Source organism: Equus przewalskii, chromosome X (genome assembly GCF_037783145.1).
Source record: "Equus przewalskii isolate Varuska chromosome X, EquPr2, whole genome shotgun sequence".
NCBI lineage: Eukaryota > Metazoa > Chordata > Mammalia > Perissodactyla > Equidae > Equus > Equus przewalskii.
The window spans coordinates 106,333,950-106,357,680 of NC_091863.1; the positions used below are offsets into that span (position 1 = coordinate 106,333,950).

At 38.5% G+C, this 23,731-nt stretch overlaps 1 protein-coding gene across 50 annotated transcripts in view; it reads right to left on the reverse strand.

Annotated features, from left to right (window-relative positions):
• Positions 1-23,731, reverse strand: part of MBNL3 (muscleblind like splicing regulator 3) — a 169,350-nt gene that overhangs the window by 14,646 nt on the left and 130,973 nt on the right. For 35 of the 50 annotated variants that reach the window (XM_070604984.1, XM_070604979.1, XM_070604996.1 and 32 more), the window contains one exon: positions 14,298-22,018. The exons of 9 other annotated variants lie outside the window; for them this stretch is intronic. Coding sequence is in view for 23 of the 41 variants with exons in the window: in XM_070604983.1 (XP_070461084.1) it covers positions 21,885-22,018 (134 nt within the window). In the remaining 18 variants the exon portion in view is untranslated. Of the gene's footprint in view, positions 1-14,297; positions 22,019-23,731 lie in introns of those variants that run through there. 6 more of the 50 variants (XM_070604990.1, XM_070604988.1, XM_070604989.1 and 3 more) reach the window with 1 other exon arrangement.

Below are 23,731 nucleotides of genomic sequence, written 5' to 3' on the forward strand. Positions count from 1 at the left end.
ATGTCATGATTATCATTGGGCAATAATAAGAAAGCAGAATAAAAGATATTTTATATATGTAAAAAACATAAAATCTTATCTTACATTTCTTGTGTAATTACTCAAGTCTTGCAACTAACAGCTCTGAGGGACCCATTTGGGTGGATCGCACTCATGCACTGGAAAAACTATGAATGTGTTGATCATGTCTCATCATGTCTTCATATCTTCAGGCAAAAGCTCTGACTTTGGGGCCAGCTCCACTTCAGCAGCCCAGGGTTCACTGGTTTGGATCCCAGGTGTGGACCTAGTACTGCTCATCAAGCCACGCTGTGGTGGCATCCCACATAAAACAGAGGAAGATTGCAACAGATTTTGGCTCAGTGACAATCTTCCTCACAACAACAACAACAACAAAAAACAAAAAACAAAAACAAAATTCATAAAAGCTCCAACTTCCTAACCTAGAATCCTTCCAGCTGGTACCAGTATATTTCAGAGATATCTTTTACATTCATCTTTAGTGTTTTTATTATTGATTTATTGATTATAAGAAACTCTGACGTGAGGCTATAGTCACCATTTGAAGGAGGAAGAGTGAGAAGAAGGTATTTGTTCACCACTACAGCATATTATTAAGCTGGAAGTTCTTCCTGAAAAAGACAGCAGCTTTCCAGTCCAAGGCATGTGGAAAGGAGGGCCTGACCTACTATGTAGCCTGACCTATGACACTAGGACACTTGCTTAGCTCTAGCCAAAGCTATTAAGTCTTCATTATTTAGCATGACTCTGGGCTGTGGTATTTGACGATCTTACTGACCACTACTCTCTCAGCCCCTTTCCGAAGAAATCAGCCCCAGGTTTCTGTCTGCATAAAGTTGCTAGAGCCTAGCCTATGTGTACTGAGAGCAATTAACCTTTGGAATATAGTTAACTCTAGCCATGATAGATTGAACCAGAGATCTGCACATGATCAAGGCCAACTATTATCTAACACTATTTGGCTTGAAACACTGCCTTATAATAGTGCTCCATATTAAAGGTACTGGTGCCAAGGGCTAACATCTGTAGAATGGATAAAAAGAAGGCTATCTGTCCTTTTGGTGGCTTATTGAGAAATTCAGCTCTTAGAGGGCCTACAGATGTAGAGGAGGTATGGAAGAAGGAGGTGTCTCCGAGGTTCTGAATTAAACCTGGTAATCATCCAAGTCTAGGAATTACCAGGACCTAAAATACCTATGTGAATAAGAAGATGATATGTTCCACTGAGAGGCAGTAGAGCATAAAGGTTGGGTGCAGTCTCTGGAGCCAAATTGCCTATATTTAAATTCTAGCCCTGCCACTTAGTAGCTATGTGAACTTACGCCAGCGACATCAACTCTCCACCTTAGTTTCAACATCTGGAGATAACGGTATCTACCAGATTGAATTGAGGCTGAAATGAGTTAACACATGTCAAGCACTTAGAACAATGGCTGGCACACAGTAAGTGTTCAAAGAAAATATAAGCTCTTAATATTATTTTATCCTGGTACTTCAGTGATTCAGAGTAATTTGTTGAGATACCGTGTTTATTCTGCCTCTATTTTCCCTTTCCTGTTCCAAAAAGGAATCCAAGCCCTTTGTGCTTTCTTTCCTGGGGAGTGAGTGGGTTGTGTTGCAGGCCCCAAAGTCTGTCTCCCTAGCTTTTGTTTACCTGGAATCCTGAGAATATTGTAAGGATTGTTCTCAGAGGAGAGGAAGGAAGGAAGTAGTTCACTTTGGAGTGGGCAGAAGAAGGAGTGAGACTTCTCCAAGCTTTGGAAAGGACTGACAGCTGTCAGTTTGGGAGTAGTAATGATCTCCGGCCGCTTCCTGGCAGAAGCTCTGGGAGTAAAGGATTTGTGGTCAACCTTAAAAGGCTAGCTAGATTCTAGGTGCCGTGGCTTTCTCCGAGGCATGGGAGAAGGGTGACTGCTTGCTTTTACAGTACCATGCAGGCTTGGACTGGAAAGCATGATGGCCTGAGGATTGGAGATACTCTCCCTATCTGATACTTGCCACGCAAACCTCCTGCATGTTTGTGTGATCCTAAGGAGGGTAGAGAGCTCCAGAAAGTGATTGGAATTTAATTTTTTGCCAGTCTGGCAGCACTGAGATGTGGAGTTGAAATAAATTTGATTTAAAGAAAATAAAGAAATGATAGTTCTTGCATACCCAAGTTTGTGGAGTAGCATCCATAACAAGTTACACAATAAATCATCACTACCAAAAGTAATTTGGTTTTTTAATAGGGTCTTTTCTTTAATAGTAGAAAGACTAAATTATATATAATTTTGCACTAAGAAATGAGTTACAAGAAAAAGATCCTTGGAGGGAATGAGAGGCTGGAGGGGTGGGGGGATTAACAGTGAGGATTTCCCCATTTGAAGTCACTGTTTGTAATGATGAAGCCGTTAATTAAGATGTCCTTCAGAGATAAGGTAAGGCTTTGGGGCACAGGGTAGCTGTCACTTTAGAGTGCATATTATTTTCCTAGGGCTGCTGTAACAAATACCACAAACTGGATAGCTTAAAACAACAGAAATTTATTCTCTCACAATTCTGGAAGCTGGACGTCTAAAATCAAGGTGCCATCAGGATCAGGCTCCCTCTGAAACCTGTAGAGGAGAATTCTTCTTTACCTCCTCTAGCTTCTGGTGTTTGCTGGTAATTCTTAGCATTCCCTGGCTTGTAGTTGCCTGTGACATCACTTCCATGAAGCTTTTTCACTGTAAGAAATCTCTTCTTATTTTATACCGCTATGCCATCTAATTTGTATCTTTCTTGTGGTATTTATCTTGTATTATAGTTATTTATGATTATGTCTGTAGCAGACACCTTTTCAGTTGTCTGTCCAGACAACCAAATCTCTGCCTTGGCAATAATACTCCAAAACAGCAGGGGAGAGTTCTGTCTGCCATATTCATGGTACACAGTCCTTTGAGGATGGATGGACAACTGATCTAACTGATTCAGTTTGATTCTCTCCCTATGGAATTTGAATTTGGGACTCAGGAATTCTGGTGAGTCCTTGTGCTTTTGATTAAACTGAGGATATGTTAACCTAAGCATTGTGAGGACCAACAGAAAGTTCAGAGAAACAAAGAAATTTGTTCTGAACAAAGAAAAATAAAGCAGACATGGAAAGAGAAATGGCTGTAGTGTTAAGAGAAATTACAGGGAAGAAATCAGGATGTTGGCATTTACTACTTACTTTCTGTTGCTTTCCCCAAAGTTCTACAACAGAGGAATTAATTCGAACTAAAACCTAGGAAGTCTGCAAGTAGATATAGAAAGAAATACAGCATTTCTAAGATACGTGCTTTCTACCTATGGATTGTAGTCTAAATTGACCAATTGTCCCATAATTTGGTATCTCAAAACTGAAGCTGGTGCAATCAGTGGCAAAGAATTGGCAACCATAGCAGAAGATATAATTGGTGGTCTAGGCCTTTCTTAAGTAGGTTCTGTTAAAAGTTCTCTGCCAGACCAAGGGGGAAAACCCACTGACAATGATCTTATTATAAGTGATGTCTCAGTAACCAGGGTTATTTTAGGGCTAGGAGAATGGGTAGAGTGTAGAGATGAGTAGATAAAAAAGGAAACAATAAAACATAAGAATAAGGCCTGGGAAAATCCAGATCCCCAGGTATCCCCCAACCACCTACTCCTATCAAAAGGAGAGCCAATAACTCATATGCATCTTAAAGAAAAAGGAAGATTAGCTGTGCCTCCCCTACCTGGAGATGACTTTGTAATGACCCCAATGCAAAAGCCAAGATAGAGATCATTTAATTGAGGGACTAGGGGGCCTAGGCAGAGTCCTAAGACCTGTTGCCAAAAGACAGAAATCTCTAAGCTAGTGTGAAGATTCGAGGACACGAGTTGTCAACATTCTCTTCCTTTGACTACCACTTCATAAAATAGAATTTAAATTGAATCTGTTGTAGTAGAATGTGGAATTCTAGTTGCCTACCTCAACATCTATTTTCTCCTTCTTTAGTAACAGATTCCCAACTTTTATCTGGGCATATTGCCATTTGGAATAAAAGACTAGACTACATTTCCCAATCTCCCTTACCGTTAGGCATGACCATGCCTTTAAGATTGGTCAATGAGACATAGGCAAAAATAGTGTTTTGCGGACCTTCTGAGAAGTCTCCTTAGAAGGGAGAAGATATGCCCTTCTTCACCTTTCCCCATCCTAGTACCTGGAATGTGGATATGACAGATGGAGTTCTATCAGCCATCTTGGGCCATGAGGATGAAGACCATACACTGGGGATGGTGGAGGAGAGAGATAAAAGGAAGTATTGTACTTCATACCAGCTCTGGACAATTTACCTTTAGATTTCTTTTATGAAAGAAAGAGCTAAACTTCAATCTTAGATAGGTCACTATTATTTGGGGGTTTTATCTTATAGGAAACTAAATTTAATGCTAAGTGATGTATCTACTGAATTTTAAGGAAACACATTGCCAGAGAAAAGCCAAGCCTGGCCAAAAAATCAAACGCCTATGGTTTTTCGACCCCTAAGGCAATCCCCAAGTCACTGAACTCACATCTACAGCAAGTGGGTTGCTGAGATGATGCAGTCCCCAGAAGGGTAAGATTCTTTGATGACCCTTTAAAGAGCAGCCAAGTAAGAAAATGGACAAGGGAGATGCTCTCAGAAGATGAGACATCCAGCTGGGCTGACCAAGAACTTACTGTTGCTAGGTCAGGGAGTTCTTGCTATTCATGTATGTGATACATGAATTGTTATGATATTGATTGGTAATCTTTGTGCATTGTATCCAGTTTTTCCATTTCCAAATGGGAGGTTTTATTTAGTTCATCCTGTTTTCCCTCCAGTATTGGACATTGGGTATTTTGGATGGGGTCAAATGTATCATCTACATAGATGTGAGACCAGGGGGGCTGCATCAATACCTGTCCAAGATGACTGTGAATCCCTGAAAGTTCTTGAATTTAACGTTGGGTGCACTTGGGATACAAAAATTTGGATTGTGTCTTTATATAGAAGGCATGAGTACATTTTTATTTTTATATGGTATAGTGGCATTATATTAGTTGAAGACCTTTTGTAAACTGGGTAGGCTATCAAATTCGTGTGTTGTTTTTGTCTGTCCAACATGCATTCCCAATTGTTCTGGGAACAGTACTTTGGTTTTCCTTTGAGACCAGCTCTCTCTCTCTCTCTTTCAATCCATAAGGTTTGAGCAAAGATATCTCATTCTCTGGTTCAAAGAATAGGTGCATAAATTCTAACCTGGCCAATTAGAATGTTCTATCCCTACCTTTAGGAATGAGCAGGTGATCTAAGCTGGTACAATCATATGCCCAAAATTAGACCAACAAATCAGCCCTTGGAATTATGCTGGAACCATTGGGAACAGTGCACTCTCTTCTTCCGTATTGCTAATCTAGTCAGATGCCAATAAGGACCTTTCAATGATAAACACACAGGAAATCAGAGCTGAGAAAAGGAGAGTGGCAGATTCCTAACCTCACAGTTTGAGCACCAGCATGCAGCTGTGCCTGAAGCCAACCCATTCATGGATCTTTCAACTATTTGACCTAACACATGTCTTTTTTTTTCTTAAACCAGCTTTATTTTGAAGTCTGTCACTTGTAACCTGAAGAACTCTGACAAATAAAGACCCATATCCTTATAATGCACTCCTGCCTCCATTTTACTTATACCGAGGATCATTTACTGATAGTAGCTTGTGTTTTTTTCTCTGTGCTATAGGTATTTTTGCCTACCATATCATGAGGGTAGCCAATAATTTATTCTTCCTTGTCTGATCTGCTTTTGAGTCACAAATGAGAAGCCAACTCCCATCCCATTTGTTGATGCTGTTTGTCTTTTAAGCATTGCTTTATTTAAGGAATTATTCTAGATAGTCTCAAAGGGGGAAGGAATAGAAGTGAAGGCTTGGGAATGGAAAAGAAAGACAGAAAAGGCAAAATGGGAGAGAGGTTTGGAAAACCTCCTGGGAGACTTAGAAGACCAAACAGAAGGAAGGACATTCAATTAGGAAACTATTGCTATTTTCTTGTGCACACTGGACCCTTTCAGTGCTCCGGGGGATATGGCAGAGCCTCAGAAGGAAATGACTGGGTGGTACAATGAGGGAGGTTGATCCGTAGGAACTATGGCTCCCAGTCTTGCACGTGGGATTCTTGCGTCCAAGCTTGGAATCGAAGTAGCACTGTCGTCTGCTTTTTTTTTTTTTAATTGTGGAAAATTATACGTAACATAAAATTTGCCATCTTAAGATGAATAGACAAAGAAAAGGTGATATATATATACAATGGAATATGATTCAGCCATAAAAAAGAAAAAAAATCCTGCCATTTGCAACAATATGAACAGACTTTGAGGTATTATGCTAAGTGAAATAAGTCGTAAAGAGAAAGACACTGTATGATCTCACTTGTATATGGAATTGAAATACATTGAGTTCATAGAAACAGAGTAGAATGGTGGTTGCTAGGGACTGAAGGGTGGGGGAAAAGGGGAGATGTTGGTCAAACTTTCAGTTATAAGATGAATAAGTTCTGGGCATGTAACGTACAGCATGGTGGCTATATTTAACAATACTGTATTGTATACTTGAAAGTTGCTGTGAGAGTAAAGCTTTAATGTTCTCACCATACCAATGAAAACAACAACAAAATGGTAATTATGTGAGGTGAAGGATGTGTTAACTAACCTTATTGTGGTAAACATTTAGCGATCTAAATGTGTATCAAATCATCAAATTGTACACCTTAAACTTACACATATGTCAATTATATCTCAATAAAGCTGGAAAAGATTTACCATGTTCACCATTCTTTTAAGTGTATGGTTCAGCGGTATTAAGTACATTCACATTGTGCAAACCATCACCACCATCCATCTCCATAACTTTTTTCATCTTTTAAAGCTGAAATCTATACCCATTAAACAATAACTCCCCATTCTCCCTGCCTCCAGTTCCTGGCAGCCACCATTCTACTTTCTATCTCTATGAATTTAAGTACTCTAGGTACCTCATATAAGTAGAATTATGCAGTATTTGTCCTTTTGTGGCTGGCTTATTTCATTTAGCATAATGTTCTCAAAGTTCATCCATGTTGTAGCGTGTGTCAGAATTCCCTTCATGTTTAAGGTTGAATAATATTCCATTGTATGTATATACACATTCTGTTTATCCATTCATCCATCAAAGGGCACTTGGGCTGCTTCTACCTTTTGGCTATTGAGAATAACACTGCTATGAGCATTGGTGTACATGCATCTGTTCAAGTCCCTGCTTTCAATTCTCGGTATATATCCAGGTGTGCAATTGCTGATTTATATGGTAATTCTATGTTTAACTTTTTGAGGAACTCCCAAACTGTTTCCCTATTGGCTGTACCATTTTACATACCTACCAGAATGCACAAGTGTTCCAATTTCTGCACATCCTCACCAACACTGGTTATTTTCCATTTTTTAAATAATAACCATCTTAGTGAGTGTGAAGTGGTAGCTCATCACAGTTTTGCTTTGCATTTCCCTAACGTCTAATGATGTTGAGCATCTTTTTTTTTTCTTTTTGGTGAGGAAGATTGGCCCTGAGCTAACATCTGCGCCAATCTTCCTCTTTTCGCTTGAGGAAGATTGTCTCTGAGCTGATATCTGTGCCAATCTTCCTTCATTTTGCATGTGGGAGGCTGCCACAGTGTGGCTTGAGGAGGGATGTGTGGGTCTGTGCCTGGGATCTGAACCTGTGAACCCCAGGCCACTGAAGTGGAGTGTGCAAACTCAACAACTGCACCACCGGGCTGTCCCCAATGTTGAGCATCTTTTCATCTGTTTATTGGCCATTTGTATATCTTCTTTGGAGAAATACCTGCTCAAGTCTTCCCTTCATCTATCTTCGAATTATTTGTTTTTTTGTTGTTGAGTTGTATGATACTTTTTAATCACTATATTAGGTGCTGAAAGTATAGTAATGGATAAAACACAGACCCTGCCCCCAAGAAATGCACAGGGTAGTGGGAAAAGCAGGCAATATTCTGATGCTGTGTGGTAAATCCAATGACAATTGTATGCTCAAGGTATTATGAGAGTTTTTTAAAAGAGGGGTACACTGGTGGAGATGGGAAGCAGACATGGAAGTTTTCCTGGGTGATATGGTACTTAAACAGAGTCTTAACAGAGGGTAGCCTGGCAAAAAAGGGGGAGGGTGGGCATTCCGGGCAGAAAGGCAACCATGAGCAATGGCTCACAGGCATGAAACAGCAGGGCGTGTGCTGGAAGCTACAAGCATTTACATGCTATTGAAGTAGCAAGTCCAAGGCAGGCAGTGGCAAGAGAAGAAGCTGGAGAAGTAGACAGGGACTGGATCATGCCAGGTGTTATAGGCTATTGCAAGGTATGTTTAGGCTTTATCTGGGGAGGTATGGGGTGCCATTGAAAAGTCTTAAGTAGAGGAGTAACATAGTCCAACTTGTGTTTTTGATCATAGCTTCCCAATCTTTTTTCATATTATATCATAGTATACATAGCATGATAACCTTCACATGCCATTCTGATGTAGGGAGACTGGCGGCTGCATGCCGATGGAGACTAGAGGCCCAGGCTTTAGCTGCCCCAGGCCTAACACAGCTGTCCCAAGAGCTAAGACTGGGAAGGTGTTTTAGATAGAGCATTCTGACAGTCACGCGAAGAACGGATTGGAGGAAAACAACACTGGAGGCAGGGTGTCCAGTTAAACTAACCAGGTACAGTAGGGATAGAGAAAATAACCAGGAGATAGAGTTAACAGGACTTAGACTGGATATAGAAGGTGGGGGATGAGGAGTCAAATGTGATTCCCAGGTTTCTTGCTTGGATAAATGGATGGAGCAGCATATTTGAGAGGGAAGATGATAAGTTTAGGGCTGGATGTAAAGATTTGATTTACTTTGAGGTGAGTGGCTGGAGATGCCCAAGAGATGGTCATTATGTCCTTATTGGCTCTATCGGCTATGGAGAATTGAGCTGCATAGACCAAGGATCCAGTTCAGTGTGAAGATTCTTAGAGCTTTAAAAGGAGCCATGGGAGTGACCGTACTAGGGATCCACCTTCTTTGAAAAGTTTCCCAGCCCACAGCCTCAAAGTGGCAACCTTTCTTATGTACTATGTGACTCCATTTTTTGGGCCACAACTAAGTGTAACAGGGATGAAGATTTGACTCACCAATAACATTCTCTTATGAGAATCAGGCATTGGGGCCTAGTCATTGAGTCTATTGTTGGTGGGGAACCAAGCTTGAAGGTCAAATCGAATAATCGTTCTCAAATTGTGTCCCCAGATTGTGAGAATCATTTGGGAACCTGTTAGAAATTCTAATTTCTCATACTTCATCCCATATCCACTGAATCAGAGACTCTTGAGTGGTCCCAGTAATCTACGTGTTACAAGCTACTAGGTACTTCTGGTACAGGCTCTCAGTGATATAGACTCTTAGGATAAGACCACCATTCTGAGAGTAGCCCTGATCAGTCACCTGAGTGCTGATAAGTAAGCAGAGAAAACTGGTTTGCAGAGAGAAGCAGGAGACTAGAGGAGAAAGAGACAGAGATTCAGAGAGGAGAAACAAATCACCTGATAACTTTTCAGTTCTACGAGGCCCCGTTGTTCTTTCTGCAATAGGAATTTGTGAAATTTCCCTGTATCATTACATAAATCCCTTTTATTTGAATGAAGTTTTCTTCTTTACAAGAAAAGTGCCCTGATTTCTTAGTCGATTATTTCTCCAAAAATCTATTACGCGTTTACTGTGTGGCTACTGTTCGAGGCATCATAAAGGATGTCAAGATCAACTAGACCTGGTTCTTGCCTTTGAGAAGCCCAGCTCAACGGAGGCGGCATAAAGTCAATGTAGGGGAGGTGGCTACTGAATTTTGAGATTACCTGGTAAGCACTAAATAAATACTAGCTGCATCTGAGTGGAAGAGTTGATAGTTGACATATACCTTGAATGATGAGTTTGCAAAGAAGAGGAGGAAGAAGAGGGAAAGGTGTTCCAAGTGGAGAGAAAAATAGCACATAGATATGGGAAACTATGGTATGGATCTGGGAAACGGTGAGTGATGTAAGGGCAAATACAAATTAAAAATAAGAGGCTGGATTCTCCTTGTTGAAAATAAAGGAGGTGACTTCTCTGCCACCCCCTCCCTTTCCTTTCAAAATTTCTGTCTCTGCCCTCTTCATATGTAAATCTCTTTAATGGCTAAAGAAGCCTCTCACTAATCTCACAACTCTGGAATGTTTTCTCATGGACCTGGGAGCCATCTCTTAGAAATGCAGACATCAAAGGAGAAAGACATAGAGCCCCATCCTGTAGCAGGGAGAGAGCCTAACTTCCCTGGGCACCTTGCTCCAATCTGCAAAACTACCTCCTGTGCTAAAGGTTTGAGAAGTTTGTTTCTCCTATGGATAAAGTCAACACAGGTGGCCTCCCCAGTTATGGCGATAAAGCTAGGACAAACTATGAATGACACAGGGTGCTGTCAAGCCTCCTACTTGCGGACTAGTTATTGTTTATCTTGAAAACATGTATATAATGGGTTGTATCTGCTTGGCTATATAAGGGAGTGAGATTCCTTTTTGTCGTTGTAATCTCTTAGCAGATTGCCTATGATGCACGTCCCATTCTGGTTTAATGTGTATTCACTAATAAAGGTGTTTTCTTTCACTACTACCTTTGTGGAGAGGATTTGGGGGTTGGAAGAAGATCTCGTTTTTAATTGTATTTTTCTAACAGCGGTTTGGCTCGTCTGGAGTGTACAGGTTACAGAAGGCAGGGGGAAAGACGAAGCTAGAGGGCAAGCCTAAGGCCAGAGCACGAAAGAGTACTATGTTAGAGTGTAGGCTTTATTCCACAGGCAGTGAGGAGCTCTCGAAGATTTTTAGTCAGGGAAGTGAAATAATCAATTTTTGACTGTAGAAAAATGACCCCGGCAGTAATGTGCAGGGTGGATTGGATAGGAGAAGGGTCAAGTGGGATAACAGTGAATGTGGACACAATAACAATTTAAAATACACTTAAAAGTTTACTTAGTCTGTTATTACTCAAAGGTTATTCTTAGACTGGCCTTTCCCTAAGCCCACTAACAATATCTGGATTTGTATATTTTTATTTTTACCACTCGGTAAAATTTCTCCAGGATGTGGGAAGTACTGGACAACGACAGTGGGTGTGGCTGCATGTTCAATACTCCTTGGCCATTTTTTTTTAATGGTTTGGGTGCTTCTCTGGCCCCACAGTCTCATCCCAATGATTCTTGAGGTCCTACACATCTTCAGGATCCAGAATATCTCTGATGGTGTCCATCAGGAGAAAGGAGCTTCTTACTACAGTGGTCTCTACCACTGGCTGGGGCTCAGTTTATGGTAAACATTTGCTTGATATTCAGTGAGGTCCTGTACACCGATCGAACTGGGATGTGACTGATAGCACAAATGCCTCATTTATTAGCAGCCCCTACCTGCAGCCCCAAATTGTGAACACTGATTGCCTGGAGTCATGTGAATTCAGGTTTTCCTAGTATAACAACCCGTGAATGAATTTCTCTGGGATTTTGTGATAAAAATTGAGAAGAACCAAAGCACTTTGAATGGACTACACAGACATTTATTAAATAGTTAACAAAGGCACATCAATAACCACTTGTAATATATATATTTATAATTAACATAGATATGATTCCCTCTTAACTGCCAATTTCCCCAACAAACAATCATTCAACTCTTCAGGTCCTGAAGGCTAAAGGCAAAGTCCTGATCCTATTCTTCCCTACCCTTTTCTTGAGAGCCACATTGATCCTCAATGGGTTGACCATCATCTTTGGAGCCATGTCTCTAGCAACATGCTGACTGTGGAGACTCCTCAGATTCCTTCTGCGTTATTTCAAGTCCAGTTGTTAATGAACAGGCTGTCTGCTTTAACAGGTGCTGTTGCTACTGCTTGCTGCTATTCATCCCCCATTACTCTATGATTTTTCACCAGTCTATCTCTTTGCACGTGTACATGCATGCAATGCGCTGAATCACTTACAGGGAGAACTCTCCCTCTCACCAGGGAAACGTATGATTTTTCTGGCATCTGTTGTGCTTTGCCCCGGCTGCCCTGCCTGCCTCTGCACTGCACTGTTTCCATGCACAACACAAAAATGCTGGGCTGCACTGACCGGAACTTCCTTCTTATACTGATTTCTGCATCCACTTCAGAATGCTGTGGTTTTGCTTCGGGCGTCTGTTTGTAAGGACTGGAATCAGACCTCCAGCTCCTCTCACAAACCTCTCTCACTCTTATGTCCGGGTGGCTGCCCTTTCTGTCACTGGAGCTCTTGGCTTTTATTCCCCAGACTCTGACTGTCCTCCTGCCTGAGGGAGAAGTGTAAGTGCAGGCACTGAAAGGAAAATCTGGGAGGGCTCAGTTAAATGGGAATTTCTAGTAGAGGAAAGAGACAAGTGAAAAATCAGAGCATGCGTCCATCCATTGAATCTTCACAAGTATATGCATTAGACTGCTCCAGAAAATCAGGCCTGTCACTGAGTCATGTTCTCTACTACAGCTGCTGACCGTGGGAGTAGATTCTGGTCTGTGGAATTTTGGGATGTTCACTATCTAGTCAGTATTTTAGGTTCATTATTATATCAGAACTTTCCCAACAATAACAAAATTATAAGTCTTCCTGTTTTGGGTTTCTTGAGGTGGTAAATGACTGCACCACTTATCCATAAGAATTTGATCACTGCCTACAGGCTCTTGTTCAAATGCCTAGACGTTTGCCTCAGTAAAACATGTCTCCCTCATCTACGCATGTGGCCATCTGATAATCAATCACTGGAGAGTCATGCCTTTTTACATACAAACGCTCTCAGGAGGGGCAACACATTAAGCACTGCCAATCTTTGACACTGGAATGTATCACAACTAAGCTGCTCTCCATAGTCTGAGATCCCAACAGGAAAGTTCTGAAAGAGAAAAGTCCAGATCTACCTGGGAAAGCAGGCCTGATAAGTTGCTACCATGGGGCTTCTAGAGGGCTAGGGGCCACCATGAGGGGTGAGAAAAGGAGGGGTTTAGAAGGATGCTGGAAAAAGAGGTTGAAAACGGCAAGGGAAACTTGTTTTACATCCGGTTTTGCCTGTGGGTCAACTTTCTTCTGGCCAACAGAAATTCCATTTTGAAGATGGTCAGGAATGCCTGCCCTGAATTCTCACCCATCATTCAGCAGCTTCAAAGAGAAACACATAAACTGAATTCTGAAGAGGCCAGAGACCTCTTGGAAATGTCTATATACTGAACTGGTTTTAGTGCTGGGATTATCACAGACTCACAGAAACATGTACAACACATCAAAGGGCACAAAGTCAGCTTATCAAGAAGTGCCATAGTGGAACCACACTTAGAGATAGTAAAGCAGGACATAAGGGGCAAGGGAGCTGGTAGCTCTGTGTGATTCAGCTGATACTGGACAAGGACCCAACCTTCTCCCTGGCCCTTTTCATCGTTATAGTCACACGAATAATACTTTACTCTGTCACAACCTCTCATCCAGTCTCTTCACCTCAGTTTGCTATGAGCCTGACAAACAAATGGTGGCCAATGAGAAGAAGTTCTCAATTAGTATTTTTAAATATTTAGAAATCTGACAGAATAAAGTATTACCAAGTTACGTTGTGCTTTCTTAAAGAACAAAAATGATTATCTTTTCATTCCTGTGCCATTTGTTGGAGAATACCAATTTTAAGTGAGAGAAAACATTTTAATGGAAAAATTAATGCATCCCATTGTTATGAAACCATTGCTGCCCGTCTTGAAAAGAATGAATTGGCACTGGTTCCATATGTTACACTGAAGATGCAAAATACAAATGAATAACTTGGAAGGTATAAACTTCTAATAATGTATCTTAGAATATGCCTCAGAATTTCTGAAGCAGCATAGAAAACAGTAAGCATTATCTCAAAATTTTTAGTTTTCTTTTACCAAAATATGTGTCTTTCTTGTGTTAGTGACTTCAATATTACAGGAATAATACATCTAATACAATGAATGTATTATCTATATAGTTGAAAATACTGAAGGCATATTTGGAAGTGAATTTATTCTATGTATTAAATATAACATTGGACCAAGTCACAAATTTAAATTTTAGGTTAGAATTACTAAATATTAGGATTAATATACTAGAACATGAATAGCTTTTAAGTGAATTCCTAATGTGTGAATATGGATTCATAAAAAAAGAGATAATCAAGAAATTTATACATTTTATTAAAAGAACAAAAAAACATAGAAATAGCATACTAAAATGAGTTGCATAATGCACACTTTTAAACACAGACAAGCAATACAGGACTATAACTTGGAAAAAAACAAAAGAAATAAAAGCATCTGCCCTATAGATAGCAGTTGAGGGAATGAGCTATTGCATTTTGGAGGCAAAATATTATGGGTACAATTTATATTTATGAAATATTGTGATCGTTATTTAAATCTGTAATTGTTGCACAGGGTTAATACTTTTCTTATCTATAGGTATTTTTAAATTGGCATTTTTCTGCCCCAAAATGTGCTTCCATTTTCATGGATACCAGATTATTTTTATATTAATGCATAAACTTAGCCCTTACAAAAAGAGTACATTTAGGAGCATCTTTCTTAAAATCTTAATTTAAATTATTGTGATCCACGGGCAGGATAACAAATGGCTCATTTTCTAATAATTAAAGCAGCAACAACAATAATAAAAGGAAATTTACTTTGAAAAGGATAACCTCAGAATCCAATGACATGATGGTCATATCATTCTCTCAACTGCTAGACACAAAAGGCATAGCAACAAAATAATTTGCTTTCCATCATTAACAAATAGCATCTGTATACAGAAATAAAGCTTTGCAACCATGCAGTTCTATGACAGATAACGCTTTAGGTTGTGTGTTTTGAGAAAAAAGAGCACTGCTTAAAGTTGGGTTACTTTTAGGTCTAGTTACAGAGGTATTTTTTGAAGTAAAGTAATATGATGTAGAAGATGACTAGTGAGTTTTTATGCACTATCTACAAATAGCTGTGACTTATTTCATAGTGATGCGTTTTTTCTTTTTAGGTGTACTATAACTCAGGATGGGTTCCATTTAAAGATACAATTTCTCTGGAATAATCCTGCTTTGGAGTATCGATGGGTGGCTCTCCTCTGCGCAAGGACAAGTGAAGGGGCTAGAAACTGTATGAATTAGTCAAACTAAACCCTTCTCTGGGCTTAATAATAGAGGTCTTTTTTTGGGTCTCAAGTTATTCACATTCTGTTATATTTCATTCTTTAATTTTACTATTTAAACATAGCACTGTGTTTAAGCTCCAAAGAGTGTGACCCAGTGGTTGTCAGCATGCACGTCATGCCATCAATTAAGCGGATATCTTTTGTGATGCTTCTAGGTTCATTCTTACTATTTTATAGACGATTCTTCCTGACTTAAAATCTTACTATATTTCTACTGACCTTACGAAAACATATTCTTGTGGCTTATAGATTTACAAGGAAACGTCAACACAAGAACACGGGTTAAGTTGAGAAAAGATGTTGGTGATAAGGCTGAAGTTGAGTTCCTAACTATAGAATGAATGAATGCTTACATTTTATATCAATGGAAATGCTGGTCAGGTGGTCAGGCTGTTAGTTGTATGGCTGACTCTAAGTGATTATGGCTGAAGGGGGGGGAAAAAAGAAACTTCTACGCAACTGGCCCTGAGCTATTGGACAACTGTAAGGCTTGGGTTGCTTTCTGGCTTTGGCTTATTTTCCTGTCTCTGTAAGTGAGAACTATCAAAATGGGTATCAATACTAATATCAACTCCCCCAATGCCAGGATGGGCTCCTCCAGGCCAAGGGCAACACAGTCCAAGATGTGAAGGACTAAAAATGCCTGTGGTAATCTATCCTTAAACCTTTCTAACTTTGATCTTTTCTAGGCTTCATTATCTGGAGGCAATAAAAAGTTAAATGGTGAACTGTTAGGTGATGTGGGAGCTGAAATTGGCAGAGAGGGTCTGATACAAACATTATTTTCCAGCTCTGATGTATGTAAGATTTTGGCTGGTTCTCTTCTGTTTAGTTAAAACAGCGGGAAGCTGAAGTGGCACAGTGAAGCACTTTCTAATCTGGTAAAGGTGAGTCAAAAAACAGCTTCCACTGAACAGGTATAAGGTAAATAAAGTCATTCATAAACGTATGCCACGAGCATTTTTTCCTTTGTTGAAGGGAATGAAATGCCCATGCTGGCCATGCTTAACTGTTAAATTACACTTTTCAATGGTTGCCAATTTGGTTTGGGGTTCTGGATCTTAAAGGGGAAATAGTGGGGCACATTAACAATTTATCATTTAAATACATATTAATTGATGTAACTGATATAGAAGAATGATAATTTTCTGTGAAAGATGAAATCTAATTTGATCATAATGGGAATATCCATCTCGCAATTTACAGAGTATTTCACTGCTTGCAACCATTGAAAGAAAAACATCAGCCAGAAACCTGCCTGGAGTGTGTGTGTGTGGGGGGAGGGGTGTTTAAAATGAAGATTAATTTAAAAAGCAAAAAATTTTTGCCAGTGGTCCTGCTAAAAGATGAAGTCCTTTTACTCTTGTTCAGTGCTGCTAATTGACATTGACCTGTTACCTGTGACCAGCCTTGTCTTTTGGTGAGCGGTAGCAAACTAGAAAGCCTCCACGACAGCAAAGCAACATCATACTTTTAGTTCAGCCTTCTAGTAAAAAAACCCTCCATCTCAAAGCCTTAGAGAGAACCCTCTCTTACCAGCTTTTCCACTATTATCACAGATTTCTTATATTAAAAAAAAAAAAAAGCTCCAAGCATTGCTTTCATGGACTATGTACATAAGTGCAAAAAAGGTGTGTCTCACACATTCGCACCCTAACTGAGACAATCAGTTAACTGCAGCATATGTCTCTTAAACACTGTTAAGGGGTCATTCCACAGTACCTTTATGTATGGTTTTACAAAGATGAATTAATTTTAATCTATGCTTTTGTCATTCTTTAATCCCCATTTGGATGTATTTGTAGAGGTACGTAATTCCAGAAGAGAGAAGTTTTGTAGCTACGGCTATGCCACTTGAATAGAGTAATCTTGAAAATATAGTTATGAAAAAAAGGTCAGGTAATGTATTATAAATACAAAACCATTGTGTTTTGAAGTCTAGATACTGTGGAATAACCCTATCCACACAACAAATTCTATAAGCTATAAAGCCTGATTCTGGAATCCATGTGTTGTAAACTTTTTGATCAAAAAGTCACACAAAAACACAAATTCAGGCTTCATGTGGGAATTTGGGATAAACAATCAACCATATCTGTTTTCTGAGCTTTGAGCTGTATCTTCTACATGCTCATACTGTCAAAAACCATGTACAGTTTACAAGTAAAATTTTCACAAAAAAGTGTGTCTAAAGGTAGCCATGTTGTAGTTTTGTTGCTAAAGCAACGACTAAATATAATTAGTTAAAATTATTATTTGTACATAAAGTTAAGTTTGTTCTTAAACTGTGAACTGTAAAGAATAGTTATGCACTATAACCTACATCTTGTCATGCTTCAGTGTCAGTTTAGAACATATCTAGGCGAATTGAATACATGTAGTAAAATCTTAAACTTTCTCTAACTCTCCTTCACAATTAAGTTCATTAGTTACTTAGAGATATAAAAAAGTAACAAAATTAAAACCTTAAAAACTAACAAGAAAAATGAAAACATGGCACCAATTAGTGAGCTGGTGCTCAGAACCTATATTTGTAATTATATTTACAGTTTGATTAGGCTATGGACTAAGTTTGCCCAAAAAAGATTATTCTTTTACATACTGTTTATTCTATTGCCTTCAACAGGCACTAGTAAAATCAAAAATTAGGCCACTATCTTCCTAAATCTATTAAACAGAATTGGGAAATCATATTTCCCTCAATCATATTTCTCTATTTCTATTTCAATGTGTGTGAAATGTAATAGAGATAAAAAGAAAGAGGATTCCAGTTTCTAATGATTCTGTGCATCACAGCCTACCCTACAGACTAAAACAAGTTGGAAGCCTTGGGGCTGCATTTTACCTAAGAACATCCTCATCCACACTCTCCAAAGGAAGAAGGGAAGAACCAAATAACATTCCAAGTAGCACATGGGGCCTTCCCTGCATATTATTTAATAAAATTTAATGCCAATATTGTCCTTATTCAGACATCACTATGCTTACTGGTCATGCCATTAAAAACAGATTCAAGCTGTAAAGATTAATTTTATCTGGCTCCTGCTGATGGTAGGGAGAAGGTACTTGCTTTTCCCAAATTGGAGAGCTAGTGAGCTGAGGCTGCCCATTAGTGAACACAGCCTAGTGGCGTAGGACAACACTTATGGCAAGATCAAAGTGCTTTAGCATGTTCAAAAACGGATGGAGAAGATTGATGGAGTAGAGAGAGGATGGCTTTTCACATCATGATTAACTACAAATTAAAAGACTCTAACCTAGACAAGTGAAATGAAATGCAACAGCTGGTTGTGGAATCATGCTCCAATTGCAAAAGTAAATACTGTATTTAAATAGCAATTTTATGAATCCATTTAATTTTAATCTAATTTTAATCCCTCTTTAAAATATACTTATGTTATGGTCACATAGTGCTTTCTTTTTAAAAAAATTGACATTACTAAAATCCTCTTAAAAGATAACTTTTAGATTATATTCTCTGTATACATGACCTGATTTATCCAAGTTTCAGCACTCTTGCATACTTTTGCAAAAGGCTGAGAGAAATGAACAAAAAGAATAATTTTGGATAAATAAAAATAGAGGCCCTTGTAAATTACAAAGCTTATAAAATGTTAACTAGAATCACAGGTGATTAGAATTTTATATATACAATTCATCCAGTAAATTTTTGTTTAGAGTCACTGATTAGCTTTGTGACTTCTCTTTTTAACTGGAAACTTAAAGTCTAATGACTTACTTTTCTTCTTTTCTTTTCTTGAATAAAGACAACTTGAATAAGTCATTGCACAACTAGTTTCAAGAGTGCTATCTTAAAATTGCATTTTTGTCAAAATTCTTTTCCATCTGATCAAAACTTTAGTGCTTTAAGTTTTCTTTAAGTTCGTTTACAAAGCAACTTTTAAAATGCCAACAATATAAAAAATTGTGGCACCAAAAATATAACTACTCTGAATACCCCTCGCTAAACCTCTTACTAAAAAATGTCATTATTAATGTCTTCCAGTGCTTAAAGCAACATGAAACCGCTGTACTCTAGGTTGATCATCTGTGTCCATCTTCGTCAGAGGTTTAAAAAGTTAAATGAGACAGCATGTTGCATCAAAATGTCAAACTACACAAAAAAGTTCATTTTCCACTTAAAACGTCTCAACTCTTTTAAGGAATACATCCAGACTAGCTCAGGTGCATCCTTCCTGGATTTGTGTGATCAGGTCTGCCCTTCTGGAGAGGCAGTGGCACAGCTTATACAAAATTCAGTTCCATACACAGGTTATTTCACAAAAGCAAACTCTACTTTGTTTAACAATGTTCAGATTTGGGGAAACAGAAATTAAGTGGTTCAAAGAATCAATAGGTGAAAGTCAGGATATTTCTTGTTTTCTAACTCTAGGCAACACTGTCAATAGATGACATTGGCTCTATACAAGCAAGACCATTTAGAAATCACTGATGACCATAATTTGGATTGATAATTAAGATCAACAGGAAATCAACTACCAAAGAGCTCATTTTGTTCTTTTGTATCCTGAGCCAAATTGATCTGCTTCGGGACGGAGTCTCAAATGTTCTGAAGCACAAACAATGTAAAACGGAGGAACGAGTGGGAGCCAGGATATGCTTTTGCTCCCGACTACCACCAACTAGTGAGGTAGCCTTGGGCAAGTCACATGCCCCGGGCCTCAGTTTCATCAACCTTGAAAAGGTTTTGCCAACTCCATCGTTCTGTGATTCAAACATTACTAGCTGGCCTACGGTATCCTAAATCAGATTTACTCTTTGCTTGTCATTCTCATGAAGGAGAAAACAAACCTGTGGTACACAGCAAAGTTGACCATTTTATATTTTCCAGTGAGAGAATATATATTTAGTAGAAAATATTAAATCTATCTAAATTGGTGCAAAATATCATATGGCTCCACCACTGTATAATAATAGTAACTTTAATAACTGAGTAGACTCGGGGAGGTATGCCACATACAATATGAACTAATTACTATTTTACTTGGTTATAAAATTACTTTATAAGTATTAGCAATGTGAATTCAGCTCAGCTTTGTGGAGTGTGGCCACTCTGTCTTACCAAAAGGGTGCTAAAAACCTTTTATAATACCAAATACGTATAAAACAAACAAACAAAGGCTTGTTTATGATGTGAGAGACTCTGTTGTTAATAAAGTTTGGGAAAGGCCAAGACAACACTTGACATCTATCACAGGCGCTTGCTCCTTCACTGAAGTATTAAACAAAACGAAACTCAGATGAACTGAAGCGGAAGACAACTGTGCAAATCCTTCCTAGAACTTTTAAATAAGTCAAAGAGTAATTTTAAATGTCTCCCTGCCCCCCTCCCCACCCCTGCCATTTCTCCAAACCTATACTCAGGCTCCAACTGCGATCAATAGAAAAGATTGTCCATTTGGAGAGGAAAGGCCTTGCTCGGAACCAATTCTCTTTCACCCTGACTGACTTTCGCTAGATTGCCTCTTACTTATTATTCAAAGAGTAGTCCAAAGAGCATGAGACATTTGCATTCAGAAAATGGCACTTGTGTAAAAGGTTACATTGCAATGGTTTTTACACACTTTCCTCCAATATCTAAGAGCTATCTCGATGCCCCCATCTCCCTGTTTACTGTATAACCGGTAATGAGAATACCTTTAAGCCTCCAAGTACCAATTTCTCAGCTGAAGATGACAAATGGCTCAGTTTTAGACACCCAACCTAAGAGACAGGATCCTTGAGCCACAAAAAATGTAACGGGCACTTTAATTTTTAGTATAAATGCTGAGAAATTCATTTAAAGGTAATTTCTAGTTTTTCAAGCTATTTAAGGAGTGAAATTAGGGATTAATGTTTTAAGAAGTTCCCTGTTTTTTGCAGGTAATTATTTCTCTCTCACAAAAAATCTCGTAATGTGATCATATTAGGCAAGGTCAGATCTACAGGCACAAATTATACACATGCATGTTTATGAACAGGTTTTGTGCACATGCAAAAGCGAGGCCTTTTAAATGTCTTCCCCAGGAAGCCTACAAAAATATTCTAAAGAGAAAGGGAGCATATTAACATTAACCTGTCATGTTTGTTAAGCACGTATATTTCTGTTTCCCGTTAATAACATTTTAGTAGAAATCAATCACCATACATATACAGCAACACTATAGTATGTAAAAAACTAACACAACGCACCACACCACGGTACAATACAGTATAATCATGAGGAAAATGGTACTGGATATACCTGTTACATTCTAAATCAACCCGATGGACTACTGTGTAAACAAAACAGTAAGGTAACACTTCAAAACGGATGAACATTTATCCACCAAGAATGCACAGTAAGCCAACAGTTCACTGTGGAGATTCATTCAGCATAACGGTTATTGGAAAATTACAAACAATAATGTAACAAATTGCAAAATCTTATGATCATGTTCTACCTAATAATTCAAATAAGACAGATGGTAGTTATTAGTTTTCTATTTGTGTTTTCACATCTCCATTGATTGTTTAATGCTTTAATTTTACTTGAATTGGTTGGTTGGTATGTTTTTTTGTTTAATATATTAACTGCACCACGCTTATTATTGTGTTGGTAGAAGAGGACATACGAGAGTATACATAGAAAGGCCATATGGAGGTTCTCACGGAGAGATTCTGATACTCCATAACTCTGTTGTTCAGAATTTCAACTGGAATGGAAAGAAAAAAAAGAAAGAGTGAGAAATATTGAAGGGTTATTGAAGTGGGAGTCAGGATACTTGGTTCTTTTTCCAGTTCTGTGTGTGAACTATGCCAAGATACTCCTCACTCGGAGTTTCATATTCTACATCTGTGAAAGTGGGGCTGTTGGAAACGGTCACTAAAGAGTCATACACCATGAAAGTCTATGGTTCTCACTGAGTGCTAATGTAGAGAACTGCCCTAAGTTAACAGAGATGCACTCAATTGTTTAAGGCATTATCCACACACCGCCAAAACCTTCTGATGAACATCCACCCACCCATCCACTTCCTTCAACAAGCATATATTGATAAAACATGTTTGAAACCAAACGTTTTGAAATACGCAAATATTAAATAAACTTTAAACTTTTTATCTGAATGTTTTGGAGCTATGCAGAAATAGCCTGTGTGAAATCTAGGTACGTAGTATTTTGCAAAATTACATTTTTGAACATTGGAGAAATTTTTAACATCTGTTACACATCGAAGTGATTATAATGTGCCAAATACATCCAAATTTTCTAACGGAATCGAGCAAAAAGGAATCACTATTCCCAAACACGTTCTGCTGGAAAGTTCATTATATCTGACAATTTTCATTTACTTTGATGAGAAGCAGCCCATGAGAATCAGGAAGGTGTTTGCAAAGCCTGTAGTCTCATGTTTGGTGCCATACCCAAGTTGCCACTATCCCAAATGATACCCCTGAAACTATTACAATTTACAGTTACTTTAGTTATTCCATGTACTCAAAGGTGTCTTTTAAAAACATTCTTCATGTTTGAAGGGACCTATTTATCTCATGTACAGTTAGCTCCAGGCTCTATCCAGAACAGTTAGTGTTCTGGGCCTGTGTGTCTTCAGCATGAAAGAAATGCTAGCCAGCTTCTGAAGAACTGAGAATGGAACTGTCGCCTCCCTCGACTAAATGAAACGCTCTGGCTGGGAGCACTTCAAACTTTCAATGACTAATGTATGCAATTCAGAATTGGTACACTTGTTTAATAAGTCCCTCTAATTAATTAAGATACCTAGGAATCTAAAGTGGCTTCAGAAGTCACATGTTCCAAGTGAACGATTGCGCAAATTAAATGTGTGCTATTACAGGCTTTAAACCAGGCAAAGAGAAGATCAAGGATAGAGGGGAAAATCAAACAACAACGATAAAAATTACAAAAAAACCATGATTTGAATGAAAATAACGATTAAAGTGCTAAATTATGTCACAAAATTCAAAACAGCTGAGCAATTCTGATAGCCTTAAATGGGTAGCAACACAAAGTGGCTGACTGTAAAAGCACTATTTTCTATACTGTCATAGGAGAAGCATATTGCTTACTGTCTTTAAGAAAACCATCTCAGTGAAATTCTGAAAAAATTACTTTGCTTTACTTCAGTTAAAAAAAAACAAAGCTAGAAAAATGTTGAAGAATTCAAATTCAAAGGTGATCTATGCCTTTGGCTAACAAATCATACGCCTTCAATAACAGGAAAACATTTCAGAGTTTGTAAGCTCCTTGGGAAAATACAGTACCGCTGTCATTTTCATATAAAAAATTGCATATTTGCTATCCACATTTCAATTTGGAAAATTTAGAATGCTTAAATCAATGTCTGTTATAAGCAATGTCTATTAATGAAAATATTTAAAGCCTTTAGCAAGTTCAATTGTGTTAATAA